Below are 16942 nucleotides of genomic sequence, written 5' to 3'. Positions count from 1 at the left end.
CACCCCATTGTCAGATTAGAAAATAATTTGATATACAATCTGTTATATGATTTCAGTGAGTACAGTAATACTTTTCCCCCTCAATGAAAAGAGCCATGTTTAGATATGAGGGCAAGCAGTTCAACACAGGTAAGTCATATTATTCACCATTTTCAGAAGTATTGGTCCATTATGACATCACAACTACATAAGCACAGAACGTCATTGTAATTCTATGTGAGCCAGCCATGTCACAACTGATCAATACATTCCAAACATTCCCTATGAACATTCTGGTGACTGAATACTGAACATAGTCCATGGAGCCAAAATGGCCACCAAGACGCCATTGCCTTCCATTAGATCCAGAGTCACTGTGCCTAACAATGGTCCCAAGAAGGAGATATTCCGGCCAGTCACACCAGAGGGCAACCCGCGTCCTACTTTAAAGTTCAGAAGGCAGGTCGTGAAGAAACATATTCAGATCAAGACTCAGACCCTAACTATACAGGATCTACTGACATAAGATGGTATTGAAAGTATTTTATTATGAGGCTGACCAGTTGATGGCATATCTGAAGGCCAATCTGATCAGTGTCACCCAGGAATTGAACCTGATGAAGAGTGGGGCCAAGATGGACACTCAGGCTTTGGAGGAGAAGAAAACAAAGGAACAGTTCAAGGCAAAGGTAGAGAAGTACATCCAGGAGATTTTCCTGATGAAGGTGGATTCTGACCTACAGGCCTGCCATCATTCACTTTTAACTGGACTGTGTTTACAGGCATAGCAACAGCGCGACTTTAGAGCATTAGAACACATTCGCCAAAAGCCACAAAATACACCTGAATAGAGTTCTGTAAATACCTCGGGTGTCCTCCTACATTTAGAAACTTTACAGTCCTATTGATCAAACAACCAAGGTTGCTTATACACATCAACAAGATCAACAACTAACACTAGCCAGACCAGCGCGAGATGAGCTAAAATCTAACAAGGGAACATTAGATTAACACTATCAAACTGTTTAGTTAGTTTGCCGTCAAAACTGCACAGATAAAAGATGGGGAATAGTAGCCTGTTCGTTCTTCTGCAGCTTGCCTACCAATGCATGCTTGTCCCGACCCACAACTGAATGGGAACTTGCCTGCTATGTCCCTGTCCACTTATGTATATAAAGATGATGTATATCGCATTAACATATTAAAACAAAAACAGAGAAATCATATTTGTTCAGCCTTTGCTGCTATACTTGCAGATCTGCATAATATGCTGTGACCCAAATCAAAGAGTATTTAATAACTCTAAATAACAAAAACATTGGTTGTTGTAACATTTAAACATTTGCACTGCATGGATCACTGGTGCAGTTGAATGCAGCATTGCTGTATGGTGTTTTGTTTCAGGTTTAGTTTTATCGTTATTCATTGTCAAGCTCCAAAAACCAAAGCCATACTGCGCCATTTTAGTAGCTAGGACTGTGGCATGTGTCTGTACACTTTCCCTCCGCTGTAAACCTGACACATGAAAGCAGTGCAGCTGAAGTTGAATTCACCCATGCGAGCACATCAGGCTGTAACTAGTAGACTCATTTATACTCGCTTGTTTGTCCTATTCGGACCGCAGGCCTTTTGTTTGACACGTAGCCTATTAAACACACTTGTGATCATTGCGCTTGCTAGTTTGATTGTATTGACATTCCCAGCCTTCATTATAGCCTCCCATTATTGTTTAAAATATTGAGTCATTGAGGCAGCAAACAATGTGTCAGACCAGCTGTGATTTACAACCTGATAGTAATATTTTTTGGACTACCAAGAAATGTTTTGTTGAATTATATGAATCATGCATTGAACTGCATCCATACAGTCTGCCAACAATTCCTTAGTGTGTGTCATGGAAGTTTGAGGAAAATAGAACCTATTTTTAAAACCTCTTATAAAGTTGGTTTTGAAGCATAAACTAGGAATTTTATATTTTTTACTGGTATGTCTGGTTGTTTCATATCTGCAAAGTAGTTAAAATGCTGTCAAATCCACTTGAAATATTTTACCACTTTCTGACCTAGTTATACTATTCTTTACAGTGCAATGCCTCTTACACCGTTTATAAACCGCATAAACAAAGTTCTCTTAACTTTTTACAAACTGACATTTTTCACCACTTTCATAGCACTTTAGACAAAATATTACGTGTGTGACATCTTGATCTACTTCTCTGCTATTCAAATCCAGAATCAGAACAGAATTATCTGATACTAGGGTGACTGTATTACCGCCACGCCGGCAGTCATGACTACAGTAAAATTCCACGTGACCATTCACCGCAATCTCCTCTTATGCACTCAGGACATGTGTTGGTAGTATCCAACTCAAAGCCTAACAACGAAATAGACAGCACTTTGAAAAGGTAATGGTTAATTCAAGACACCCATACACATATTAGAGCTTATACATACACGTAGACCTATATATGTGCCCAAGACTGAAAAAATATTACAATGATGATTGTGCAGTTCCTTATACAACACATAGCCTATGCATATTATGCAGCACAGAAACATATATATTAAAATAAAATAAAAACTGATTTAATATGTTTAATTGGTCTAGCCTATACTCCAAAATTGTGTGTGGACTGTATTATTATGAATACTAGATGAACTGGTTACCTTATGCTGAGTCTGAGAGAGAACGTATAGGCCTAGGTGATGCTGTTGGTTCGTTGATTATGCAGGGTGGCTTACAGAGTTAGCCTACAATAGTGCATGTATATTTGATTTTGAATGGCCTAGTAATAGGACTTTTACAAATAATTTCAGAATTAATAGGGTGACACATTTACCTTTAGCTGCAGAATATATCACCACTGTGCTTTTCCATCTCCTCCATTCCTTTCTCAAGCAAGCAGAGAGAGTAGCTGTCAACAGTTCAACATTCCCGACAGATTTCACTTGGTTTCCCAAATTAAGCAATTGGCAGCTGCAGGAACAAGGTTGGGGAGCCCATGGCATTCAGAGTTTGGTTGGAATATCACCTGTCGTGCAGTGAGAGGTTGCATGCTCCTCAAACAATGTTTGCTGCATGGAGTGAAACACCCGGAGTATCCTACACTAACGAACAGATGGGAAAGCAGCGTCCATTCGCTATTCGACTGCATAAGCATTTGACATGTATTTTTTCCCTGCCCATTTGATAATGGGCCATTGTAAATCTAAACTAATTTAACATACTAGTGAAGACAATATTAAGAATAGGGTGATATGGTCACTTGATGAGAGTACATTGTGTGCAGCCTGATGCAAGGAACAGAGCCTAAGCTTTTTTTGCGACTTTCTCAAATCATCAATAGCCTATAGTTGAATCATGCAGCACATAGAATGTCTTAGAAATCAAAACATATAAAGGTTTGTATCATTAACAACTAACGTTGCTAAATAACTCTAAATCTAGCGTAGCCTATAGGACTGGTTTCAAATGATCACTTTTACGCTCAACATAGCCTTCATATGCGCACGCGCTGCAGAATGGGGCCTTTCGATTGTTTTCAGCTAAGTTCAATTATATTCTTCTTACTATCAAATCATATAAAGTAATGACACGGGACTTAAGCATATCTTGTCTGCTAAATGAACAAGCCTACAGCCTATGGCATGTCACATAGCCAGATAACATACAGTAACAGGCCAACTCATATTCAATTCATCTGAAATACATTTTTTTCATATCACAATGTTTCTTTACCTACCTAAAATAATGGATGTATTGTTATGGTTTATATTAAAATGAATTGATTAGACTTGTTAAAATGCAGATGTTCCAAAGGCAAGCAGTAGCAGCTTGTACGTGTGGAGGCCTGAAGATGCTAAACGTGTGAGACGGGCAACATTTTGCTTGACAATAACCGTCTGACACATTTCATGAATGACCGCCACAGCCCTATCTGCTACCAATAAAACGTTACAACTGTTTGTTGGTGTTGAAAAGTAACTAGCTAATATCAGCTAACAGCTCATTGTTATTGATTCCAATGCATTTCAATGGCAAAAAAAAGGGCCATAGACTAGAATGGTAAAGAAATTCTAGACCCATCTCCTCTTTCACCATTTAAGCTATCAACTCCAAACCAGCGCTGACATGTTCAGACTAACCCTACTTAGATTGCCTGTCAAAATAGTTTTTATAGTATTTACACCTTTTGAACTAGAACCATTTAAAATAAATAAACATGAGTTTGAATGAGAACCATAGGAATACAGAGGTAGCTATTCAAAATAGTCCTGCTCCTTAGCCAATTAAAAAACAAGACCAACTATAAAACATTCAGGCTATCCTAACTTCAAAATCTTTTGAATCTTTATCAAATATAAACATTTGCATAAATTAGCATAGAAAATAATAACTCACCAACAGTAACTCTTGATCTGTTCAAGCTAGAGACACCAAACCAACTTTAAAATGTGCAGGATATCCGAACATCAAATTCTTTAAAATGTTTATCAACTATAACTTTAGAAATGTACATAAAACAACTCACAAACAGTAAAATATTGAACTGTTCAAGTTAGAGAAACCAAACTAACTTTCACATGTTCAGGCTATCCCAACTTCAAATTCTTTAAAATGTTTATTAACTATAACTAAATAAACATTCATAAATTTGCATAAAATAACCTCCCACAGTAATAACTCTTGAACCGTTCAAGCTAGACAGACACCAAACTAATGTTCACATGTTCAGGCAATCCTACCCACTGCCACAAAAATAATTTCCAAGAGCTGAATGAAGCAAGTCACATTTTCCTTAATGGATTTCTTTTCTAATTTATTGTTGTGATCACATGTAGGCCTATTTGAAATACATACTGTATTTTGTATGCATTTAATCAATTTAATTGTGTGTAAAGTGCCTTTAGAGTGCCTGAGCTGTGCATTCGCTTGCCCATCTGATAACGAGGAGGACCACAATGGAAATAATTATGTTTTATTCTTGACCATTTTAAATTTGTGTAGTGTTGTATTCATAATGACTGAGGAAACTCAATGTATTTGACATTTGTCAAAGTAATAAACTAATTAGGATAATTACTTCATTCAGGTGGAGACGAAACATCGATTTGGGATAAGTGTGGCCAGCTCCAAGCTGAAGACATGGGAGCACTGCGGCCGGTGCTTTCATCCCAGCCGCCTGGAGAAACACAGCGAGGTCTGTGTCAAGCTGTCCTCCAAGAGCTCCAGATGAGGAGGTCTTTGACTCCACCAAGCACCGGCTCAAGGGCACCGACTATGTCAAGCAATACGTGGTGTGATGCACCAAGGGTCTGTCTGGAAATCACCACTCTTTTGTGTTTTTTACTGAACAGACAGACCGGAGACAGACCGGAGACAGACCGGAGACAGACCGGAAGAGCAGCGGGGTTGGGATTCTAGAACAGATGTGCTGTGGGCATTGGCGGTGACATCAGACCAATCGCTAGAACAGCTGTTGCCCAAAAGATTACCTCTAACTTGGTAACAGCGAGGGTTCCAATAAGAGGCAGTACTACTAAGAGGCAATATTTTCAGAACCATCTAAATCAACTGTGTTCAGCAGTTCCACAGAAACATATGTAGTTCTTCAATAAAATAATGAATCAAAGAACTCATACATTTTTTTGTCCGATTTGTTGATGGTTCAGAAAAGCAGAGAATATTAACAAAAAACAGAATGACATCTTTCGTTCATAATTTCAAATATAAGAGTGTAGACTCGTGCCCCCCATCCCAAACACACACACGTCATGTGCATACACACTTACTGTCTGATTGTGTCACTTCCAGCTCCAAATCTGGGTCCAGTTGGTCCCCTCCTGAAAGAAACATACAAAGAATCTGTACCTCCACATGCACAGCACTGTATAAGAAATAGGTGGTCAATTCAGTCAAACACACTAATGTTTTACTCACAGGAAGAAGTCCTCCTCTTCATCAGAGTCTTCCTCCAGCAGGTTCCTCTGTGAGAGGGGCAAAGGTTAGATGTCAGGGGTCAGACACACCACCACTGATACTGATTGGAGGTAAATTAAATACATTACATGATCATTGAGAAACCATGCAACATCTAATCTATTTTCTGTTTTGCTTACATAAGCTAATAAAAAATATATATTTCTGCTCTGTTGTGCTGGTCTCCTGTGTGTCTTGTTGCTATAAACATTACTTGAGAGAGAATGTTGTTTGTTTTGCCTTTCACAGTGTATTAGAGCATGGAGTCTATGAAGAGGAGCTGAGTAGTATTTATTTTTTCCCCCTTTATTTAACTAGGAAAGTCAGTTAAGAACAAATGATTATTTTCAATGACGGCCTAGGAACAGTGGGTTAACTGCCTGTTCAGGGGCAGAACGACAGACTTGTCAGCTCAAGGGTTTGAACTTGCAACCTTCCGGTTACTAGTCCAACACTCTAACCACAAGGCTACCCTGGTGGTTAGGCTTCCAGAGACTGGCTGATCTGAGGTCAGCTTACCAACCATCATATACCTACCTCCAACAAGACAGACTCTTCAATTGTGTTATATAAGACCCTATATAAATGTGGGTTAAAACTGAGCTCAGTTAAAACCCTATAATAGACTGTGTAAACTGATCCCAGTGAAGGAATGGTATAAAACCGACTGGGATGGTTTTTACATCTTTCTCAGGTGGCGAGTTGGCTACAGAATAAACAGAATGTCTCTGCTTATTATTCTTCTCCTGTCGTGTGGACTTTACTAGCCATTACCAGGTAACTCAGACAGACTGGGGTAAACCACATCCTTATCAGGGATATCAGATCCTTGTTCAATCTTATTCTACCAGGGACAGGTAGGATATGGCCTACAGCCATGGCTCTGGCCATAACAACCATAACATACAGCAGGCCTATCAGAGTCTGGCAACAACAGTGGAGAGGAACCCCCAAAAACATGCCAAAGAGAGCTCCATAAATTCTATATCTAGCCTCAGTCATATTTTTATTTAGTTAACTAGTTAAGAACAAATTCTTATTTACAATAATGGCCTACCCCGGCCAAACCTGGACGATGCTGGGCCAATTGTGCGCCGCCCTATGGGACCTCAATCACGGCCAGTTGCGATTCAGCCTGGAATTGAATCAAGGTCCGTAGTGACAACTTTAGCACTGAGATGCAGTGCCTTAGACCGCTGAGCTACTCGGGAGCCCACACATTAAAAATACACTATATGACTAAAAGTATGTGGACATCTACTCGTCGAACACTTCATTCCAAAATAATGGGCATGAATATGGAGTTAGTCCCCCCTTTGCAGCTATAACAGCCTTTCCACTAGACGTTGGAACATTTCTGTGGAGACTTGCTTCCATTCAGCCACAAGAGCATTAATGAAGTCAGGCACTGATGTTGGGCGATTAGGCCTGGGTCGCAGTCGGCATTCCAATTCTTCTCGAAAGTGTTAGATGGGGTTGAGGTCAGGACTCTGTACAGGCCAGTGAAGTTCTTCCACAACAATCTTGACAAACCATTTCTGTATGGACCTCGCTTTGCGCATGGGAGCAATGTCATGCTGAAACAGGAAACTGTTGTCACAAAATTGGAAGCATAAAATTGTCTAGAATGTCATTTTAAGGTTGTAGTGTTAAAGATTTAGGTAAAGTGTTTAGTTCCTCCTCTTTCCCCCTCCACCAAGCTCATCTGGAGGTTAGTTAACAGTGTCCAAAGGGCCAGAAGTATTCAGAATGGTGTCCTCTGCGTAGAGGTAGATCAGAGAATCATCAGAAGCAAGAGCGACATAATTGATGTATACAGAGAAGAGAGTCACCCTGAGAATTGAACCCTGTGGCACCCCCATAGAGGCTGCCAGAGGTCCAGACAACAGGCCCTCCGATTTGACACACTGAACTCTATCAGGAAAGTAGTTGGTGAACCATGTGAGGCAGTCATTTGAGAAACCAAGGCTGTTTAGTCTGTCGATAAGAATGTGGTGATTGACAGAGTCGAAAGCCTTGGCCAGGTCGATGAATGCGGCTGCACAGTAATGTCTCTTATCGATGGCGGTTATGATATCGTTTAGGACCTTGAGCGTGGCTGAGGTGTACCCATGACCAGCTCTGAAACCAGATTGCATAGCGGAGAAGGTAAGGTGGGATTCGAAACGGTTGGTAATCTGTTTGTTAACTTGGCTTTCGAAGACCTTAGAAAGGCGGGGTAGGATAGATATAGGTCTGTAGCAGTTTGGGTCTAGAGTTTCTCCCCCTTTGAAGAGGGGGATGATCGCGGCAGCTTTACAATCTTTGGGAATCTCAGACGATACAAAAGAGGTTGAACAGGCTAGTAATAGGGGAAGCAACAATTGTGGTGGATAATTTTATAAAGAGAGGGTCCAGATTGTCTAGCCCAGGTGATTTGTTGGGGTCCAGATTTTGCAGCTCTTTCAGAACATCAGCTATCTGGATTTGGGTGAAGGAGAAATAGGGAGGCTTGGGCGAGTTGCTGAAGGGGGGTGCCGGGCAGTTGACCGGGGTAGGGGTCGCCAGGTGGAAAGCATGGCCAGCCGTAGAAAAATGCTTATTGAAATTCTCAATTATAGTGGATTTATCGGTGATGAGTGTTTCCTAGCCTCAGTGCAGTGGGCAGCTGGGAGGAGGTGCTCATATTCTCCATGGACTTTACAGGGTCCCAGAACTTATTTGAGTTTGTACTACAGGATGCAAATTTCTGTTTGAAAAAGCTAGCCTTCCTAACTGCCTGTGTATATTGGTTCCTAACTTCCCTGAAAAATTGCATATCACGGGGGCTATTTGATGCTACTGCAGTACGCCACAGGATGTTTTTGTGCTGGTCAAGGACAGGCAGGTCTGGAGTGAACCAAGGAGTAAATCTGTTCCTGGTTCTACATTTTTTGAACGGAGCATGCTTTTTTAAAGATGGTGAGAAAGGCACTTTTAAAGAATAACCAAGCATCCTCTACTGACAGGATGAGGTCAATATCATTCCAGGATACCCCGGCCAGGTCGATTAGAAAGGCCTGCTCGCTGAAGTGTTTTAGGGAGCGTTTGACAGTGATGAGGGGTGGTCGTTTGACAGCAGACCCATTACGGATGCAGGCAATGAGGCAGTGATCACTGAGATCTTGGTTGAAAACAGCAGAGGTGTATTTGGCGGGCAGGTTGGTTAGGCTGATATCTATGAGGGTGCACATGTTTACGGATTTGGGGTTGTTCCTGGTAGGTTCATTGATAATTTGTGTGAGATTGAGGGCATCAATCTTAGATTGTAGGATGGCCAGGGTGTTAAGCATGTCCTAGTTTAGGTCACTTAGCATCACGAGAAAATAGATGGGGGGCAATCAATTCACATATGATGTCCAGGGCACAGCTGGGGGCAGAAGGTGGTCTATAGCAAGCAGCAACGGTGAGAGACTTATTTCTGGAAAGGTGGATTTTTAAAAGTAGAAGTTCGAATTGTTTGGGCACAGACCTGGATAGTATGACAGAACTCTGCAGACTATCTCTGCAGTAGATTGCAACTCCGCCCCCTTTGGCAGTTCTATCTTGGCGGAAAATGTTATAGATAGGGATGGACATTTCTGGGGTTTTGGTGGTCTTCCTAAGCCAGGATTCAGACACGGCTAAGACATCCGGATTGGCAGAGTGTGCTAAAGCAGTGAATATAACAAACTTAGGGAGGAGGCTTTAATGTTAGCATGCATGAAACCAAGGCTTTTACGGTTACAGAAGTCAACAAATGAGAGCGCCTGTGGAATGGGAGTGGAGCTAGGCACTGCAGGTCCTGGATTACCCTCTACATCACTAGAGGAGTAGGATAAGGGTACGGCTGAAGGCTATCAGAACTGGTTGTCTAGTACCTTCGGAACAGAGAGTAAAAGGAGCAGGTTTCTGGGCGTGATAGAATAGATTCAAGGCATAATGTACAGACAAAGCTATGGTAGGATGTGAGTACATTGGAGGTAAACCTAGGCATTGAGTGATGATGAGAGATATAGTCTCTAGAAACATTTAAACCAGGTGATGTCATTGCATATGTGGGAGATGGAACTAAATGGTTGGTTAAGGAATACTGAGAAGGGTTAGAGGCTCTACAGTGAAATAAAACAATAATCACTAACCAGAACAGTAATGGACAAGGCATATTGACATTAGGGAGAAGCATCGTGTTGTACAAACTAAATGTGATCCATATGATCATAAGGACAAGCCTTTATCTGATGAGTGGTCCAAACCCCCCTTCTTCCTCTCCTCTACCCATGTTCCATCCCAGCCATCTGACTGCATGTCACTGCTCAGCTCTGTCCAACTCCTGGATGTCTGATCCCAGGAGCCAGGAGAGGACTGAGAGCTAATATCAGAGAAGGGGGATGGAGGGAGGAGAATGGAGAGGGGTGTGTGTGTGTTACAGATGTGGCATCTTAATGTGACCCAAATTATTCCTGTAGCACCAGCATCTGACTGGGCCATTCTGTTCCTGCAGGAAACGGATAGCCTCCCTTTTAATGCAAATTCTATAACTTGAATCTGAACCAATGACTTAACTGTCCCTGCATGAAGAGAAAGGGTTTATTTGGGTTTCTGTTGCATTTATGTTAAACACAAAGCCCATTTGCGACCATTTGCTTTTTCCTGTGGACGAGGAAAACTTGCTGCAACAAAAGGGTGATCAAATTAAGATGCCAGATCTGTATGTAAGAAGCAAGTCTGTTTCTCTTTGAATTCAGCTGAACACAACAACACAATCCTGAGACAGAGGAGGGAGTCTTCTCTGAACCTCAGAGAAGCAAAGGGATAGAGGAACTATGATGGAGAACATACGTTTGGCTAGAGGGCTCTGGAGTGTCATCCCTCCATCTCTTGCTCTCTTTAACCCCTCTGTCCCTTGTGTTTCCAATGTTCCCCTCCTTTCATGACCCATCTGCGTCTCCTATATCTAGGATCATTTCCACTTGCCGGACGTGGATGCCTTCCCCTCTCTGTCTCCCTGTAATGTCCCGCTCTCAACCGCTCTCTCCACCCCGTCTTAAATAAGTTTGCACTTGGGAAATGTTTTTGTAAATGTAACTAATAAAAACCCTTGTACCTTGCTCCATCCCTCCCTCCACCCGTATCTCACCCTCTCGCTGCATATGGATCCCGTGACCTCTTCATCATTGAGGTGTCGTTTGAATTTGGGAGGCATGATGGCGTCTTCAGGTTGCTCCTCCCGCTCTGGCTCCCTCTGTAGGACAGGAGGAGGAACATACCTGTTACAAACCTCACACACATATTAATGATACAGTTCAGCAGAAACCCTGGTCCTACTGGGGTGCAAGCTTTTTCTCCAGCCCAGCACTAACATCATTTAAACTAATCAAGGATAAGTATTTATTAGTAGAATCAGGCGTGTAAGTGATGGGCTGGAAATGAAAGTCTGCAGCAAGCCCTCCGGATGACCACTGCTGCTACAGTCATTATACCAATTGCAGACAATTACCAAACAAGCAAAGCACACACTCAGGTGGGCCTCAATACTAGCTTGGTTATCACATAACATATATAGTATGACAAAGCTGGTCTGAATGCTTGACTCTTTTACACACTTTATAAAAAACCTTGGTTCAAAGTTATGACTGGTCCTGGTTCCTCTCTAAGTTTCTCCAAGCCACTGCAGACTCAGGTATTGCTCTCTCAGAGTTTAGGTCCTGGGGTTGTGAAGTGTTCTGTGACTGGACTGACCAAACAGAAACAACTAGCCTACTTACAGTATCAGCCCATATGTCACTTAGCAAACAGAGCAGTGAAGACGGGACCCTCGCGCTCATGTTGGGAGGTGTGTGTGAGTGCTGCAGGCTGATAACGATAACTGCAGCCTTGGCCTCACCATGAAGAGTGTGAGAGCAGAGAGGAACTAAACACTTCACCTAAATCTTCAAAACATGTAGAAATCATTTAGGATAGAGTTTTTAAACAAGCATGGTTTTTAAACCATTTCCCCTAACCCCTAAGACTGTAGGGATTATGTCAGGCTTGCCAGGATGTAATTGTGAGAGTTAGGTCTACTTATGCGTGGGTGGTGGCGTTGGACTAAATGTTCCATCTCAGCAGAGCGGCCTGGTTGTTATTCAAGGTTTCTCCTCTCCTGTCTGTTCCCTTTTGAGGGGTGGAACATGGGAGCAGTTTTAATGGGGAGCAGAGTTTGATTTAACTCTGCTGGCTGGCTATGCTGTGGAACCCAGCTCACTCAGGGGAGGGCTCCTGTGTCCGCTCACTGCTCCATCTCTATTCCCTCATTCCTGTCTCGGAGGCCCGGAGTAGAAAACATGCTGTTCCTCCATTTAGCCTCAACCATCCCTCTTCCTCAACCAGTTGATTGGCTGTGCATCAAACTCAGCCCCAGTAACATACAACACAACCCCTGCTGTTCAGTGGTTTTAGGTGGGGCACAAAGGCCTCCTGTGAGTTATACAGCCTACATCAAATGGTTTCACTGAAACCAAATGCTTTTCGATGAGAAGAGAGAGCTTGGCAAGGCTCCGCCTCACAGAAGTCAAGGAAAAGGAAATACTTAATGCATTTAACTGAATAAATTCAGGGTATAATTTTAGACAAAATTGTCTAAACACACCCCATCTCTCCTCACAGGTTCTACCCCGAGCCCATCTCTCCTGCCCCTTATGTACCATTGAATCCAGCTCAGACTGAAACTGTTGCTTATCTCAGCGTCTCCTTCTGGCAGGGCAGTTGGTAAAGGGACGTTCCATGGCCAGGAGCGGAACGTTCCGGTAAATAGAGGAGAGAGTGGCAGGGGTCAGAGCTCTATCTCAGGCAACTACAGAAAAGAGAGAGAGAGATGCACAGAAAAGGAAAGAAGAGGAAAGAAAAGCCAAGCTAGCAAATCTGGGTTGCAGATATGCAAGTAGGCAGCTTTGAAAGAAGCACTTTAAAAAGGCACAATCTGTAACATCTACTTCAGGTAAGATGTTTTGTTCATCCAAAAATCAATGAAGAAGAGTGGGATGAGAGGAGCGAGATGTAGAGGGGGGTGTTTGTTAAGTTTCGCACTCGATTGTATTGGGGCGATTCCACACCAGGGAAAATATTTGTGGTTACTCAGATTGTTCCAGCAATTCTCTTATCATAACTTAATTGGGAGGAAGTATGTTTAACATGCTTTTAACATTTGTATCACAAACTATTTTTGGGAGAATCATGATGAAATTAAAAAATGTAGGCCCTTTTTAGACCTATACATGCCTCCTGTAAGACCCTATGACCTGTAGATGATACACTGTGAACTGTACACGATACAGACAACATTTTGGTGTCATTAAACTCTATTGCAGAAGTACTCAACTCGAACCCTACAGGGACCAGAGCGTGCTGGTTTCCTGTAATTAATTGCACACAGCTGGTGTCCCAGGTCTAAATCAGTCCCTGATTAGAGGGGAAGAGTGAAAAAAAAGGCAGTGGGACTGGCTGGCTTCGAGGTCCAGAGTTGAGTTAGAGGGCTCTATAGTGTTCACTCAAATATGGAGTTTGTATAGATTCTGAAATACAAAAAATATATAAAATATGAATCTCAAAACCACCCTTTCTGATTATGCCTATTTTGACATTTTTTTGTAACAAAACTCTTCAACAGTCAAATTTCCAGAGCCTTCTGGTACTTTTATTGATACGACCCATTTTAAAACAGAAATCGACATTATAGGTTATTAATCAATCACAGCCCTCCTTTAGGGTTGCACATTCAGCAAGTCATCAGCAAAGGGTGAATCCATTTCAGAAAAGGGTGAATCCATTTTTCCATTCCCATTTTTTGAATGGGAATCCATTTTCCCATTCACTGTGTTGGTGGTGCCAATTACATTAACCATACCTTCAGAATTAGCAGAGAGCCCACTATGGACATATTATTTACCCGAAGAGTATATTGTTCCAAACAGTATGTCTTAAAATTAACTAAATCGAATCTAATAGTTGAGATATTTTATAGTGTACTCTCGAATATAGAGTATGGCACCAAGATGTTGTCCGTATCATGTACGTGTCACAAATTAGAGTCTTACAGTAGGAGGCATGTATAGATCTAAAATGGCCACTCATCATACTTTTATTAAAAATGGTATGTGATAGAAATGTAAAACGCAGTTCAAACATCCTTCCTCCTAATTAAGTTTATATGTGAGAAATGACAGAACAAGCTGAGAACAAAAAATATATTTAAAAATCTGCTCACGCTGGCATGGAATTGCCCTATGGACAGTGAAACAGATTGTGCATTTAAAATCAAGCTTAGAAAAAACAGGAATCAGCTGAAAAGGGTATAGCCTAGGCCAAGTATCTAGGCTAAATGGCAGAAGCTCATCAGCTACAAGGGGAATGAGGAAATGACAGAGAGCCTAAAACAACTGGTTCAGGCAGCCATGATCAACGTTTTTGTTGTTGTTGAGGGAAGTGGAACTGATATTATATTTGGCTGAAAGCACAGTTCACAGCCTAGTCTATGGACAGGAGGAAGAGACTGGCACTAAGACATGAAGCAGGACCTGGCCCTGTAGCACAGCTAAACTGCAGTTTACCATTTGATGCTCACAGTATTGAATGGATTACATTATCTAGCTAGCACTAAATAAAATCTAGTTTCCACACTGACACAGCTCCTCTGATGACATAACCATGTAATCCTGAACCAGTATCTTTGCGTTAGAGAACCTCTTAAGCAGATACTGGTTCAATGTAATCCTTATCATCAACAACACTGATTGTGCAACCCCAGCCAACTAGCTAACGTTAGCTATCCTCAGCAATTCGTCATCAAGAATAGAGTGAGCCATGCCATCTTGCAGTCCCGGTACCTAGCTTGCTAAACCCGAAATATCGAGAAAGCCAGACAGACATACATATGTATTATGTGAATGGTAACTGTAGCTAGTTACCTAACTGGGATGACAACCAGCTGAGAACAGCGTAACGTTAGTTAGCTGGCTAGCAATATCATTAATACTTGAATTCAACAAATACAACCTAATTGTATGAAGCTATCAATCGAATCAAATCTGTTTGGTTATTATGCCTACTGTTCGCTAAGATTATTATCCAGACACTGACACAGACCGCTGGTAACGACTTTCATAGTCACACTGTAGGAAAAAAACATTAGCTAGCAAACTAATGCTAACGTTACCTGCTAGATTCGCAATCTTGCATACAGACGACCAAACAAACTTAGTTTATCTTCGTTAATAAATACAGGCTCACAATGTTCTATTTTGCGTTCTAAAAGAAATGTTACAACAACAAAAAAAATCCAATTGAGGATGGTTGCTACAGAGATGCTTTTCCCAATCCTCCCTACTCTCTCTGATCAGCTGACCACAGACCAGGAAGCTGGGGCAGAGCAATTGCGACTGTTTAAAATATATATATATATTTAATTAACAACAAGTGCATGTGGGAACACAAGTATATACAAATAATATTCTAAGGACAATCGGGCTAGGGGGTACAATATCACATTACACAAGGACCTTAAGGGACACACTTATTATTCTAACAGCTTTTTTGTTAGTAGAGTATTTAATTGGCTTAAATCCAATTTCGACAGTTACTAGAGGGAATAGAGCCACAGATAGAACAATTAGACATATATTTTACAGGGTGTATAAAGGTGAAGCATCCGCTTGTCATTTCCACTCACTATCAAAGCCCATTGACCGGCAGTGGGAGACTATGAAACGATATGGATTTTGGCCGAGATTCGGTTAATTTTCCCATCGATGGAACATTTACTCTCAATACAGTTTTCTGTACCCAAAACTATAACCTGTTACGAACAGAGTGGACACTTTACACAGACTTTACACTTTTCCAAAGTAAAAAAAATATTAAAAATGCGTTGTTTAGAAGGAGTGCAAAGGCTAATTGAGTTATTGCACATGTGCACTTCAGAGTAGGCGTTCCCTAACGGAAATATGCAAATGTGTTAATTCTGTACTACCATGAAAATACAATTCAAAACCAAATAGATCCTGAACTCATAGGGAATGTGTCCCAAATAGATCCCTAACACCCAGCCCCCCCCCAACAAGAAAACCTCCCTAAACACATTAAACTATATGTATATCACCTTGAAACACTACACCAATCTGTTCTACAGCCTCTGTATATGGGCTCCCGAGTGTCGCAGTGGTCAAAGTGGCGCAGTGGTTTATTCTTAATTGACTTGCCTAGTTAAATAAAATAAATGTATAAAATATGGTACATCATGACTGATCCTATATCTCTGAGCCTCTCTCTGTGCCTGGCATCCACCCAATGCTGCACTGTGTTCTCATGGCTATTAATCTTTTTCAGGATCTCTCTTGCTGAGCCTGGCTAGCACACAATATTAACAATCTATCCTTTCGAATGAACCAAGCTAATTTCACTTCACCAACCTCTATCTTTACAGCATTATTTAGTCTGAGAGATTGAAAAACAGCTTCTATCTCAAGGACATTAGACTGTTAAACAGCCATCACTAACACTGAGTGGCTGCTGCCAACATACTGACTCAAATCTCTAGCCACTTTAATAATTAAAAATGGAATGTAATAAATGTATCACTAGTCACTTTAAACAATGCCACTTTATATAATGTTTACATACCCTATATTATTCATATCATATGTATATTCTGTACTCTATACCATCTACTGCATCCTGCCTATCCCGGTCGGCCATCACTCATCCATATATTTATGTGTACATATTCTTATTCATTCCTTTACACTTGTATTAGGTAGTTGTTGTGAAATTGTTAGATTACTTATTAGATATTACTGCATGGTCGGAACTAGAACCACAAGCATTTCGCTACACTCGCATTAACATCTGCTAAACGTGTATGTGGCCAATAAAATTGGATTTGATAGGGTATATGTAAGGCCCTGTGGTCTCATCAAACACTATCACCACTTTCCACTCCAACACATCA

At 41.3% G+C, this 16942-nt stretch overlaps 1 protein-coding gene across 2 annotated transcripts in view; it reads right to left on the bottom strand.

Moving 5' to 3' along the window:
* Positions 1–15355, bottom strand: part of LOC118391951 (vesicle-associated membrane protein 4-like) — a 36296-nt gene extending 20941 nt beyond the window's left edge. The window contains exons 1-5 of one of the 2 annotated variants that reach the window (XM_035783475.2): positions 15152–15355; positions 12645–12793; positions 11099–11203; positions 5923–5969; positions 5775–5825 (exon numbers count right to left, since the gene is read on the bottom strand). In XM_035783475.2, coding sequence (XP_035639368.1) covers positions 5775–5825; positions 5923–5969; positions 11099–11203; positions 12645–12647 — 206 coding nt within the window. In that variant the 5' untranslated portion in view covers positions 12648–12793; positions 15152–15355. The remainder of the gene's footprint in view (positions 1–5774; positions 5826–5922; positions 5970–11098; positions 11204–12644; positions 12794–15151) is intronic. The other variant, XM_035783484.2, reaches the window with a different exon arrangement.
* Between the last annotated feature and the right edge of the window lie 1587 nt (positions 15356–16942).

Source organism: Oncorhynchus keta, chromosome 1, assembly GCF_023373465.1.
Source record: "Oncorhynchus keta strain PuntledgeMale-10-30-2019 chromosome 1, Oket_V2, whole genome shotgun sequence".
NCBI lineage: Eukaryota > Metazoa > Chordata > Actinopteri > Salmoniformes > Salmonidae > Oncorhynchus > Oncorhynchus keta.
The sequence above is the reverse complement of the archived record's forward strand: the minus strand, read 5'-3'. Positions and strand labels throughout refer to the sequence as shown.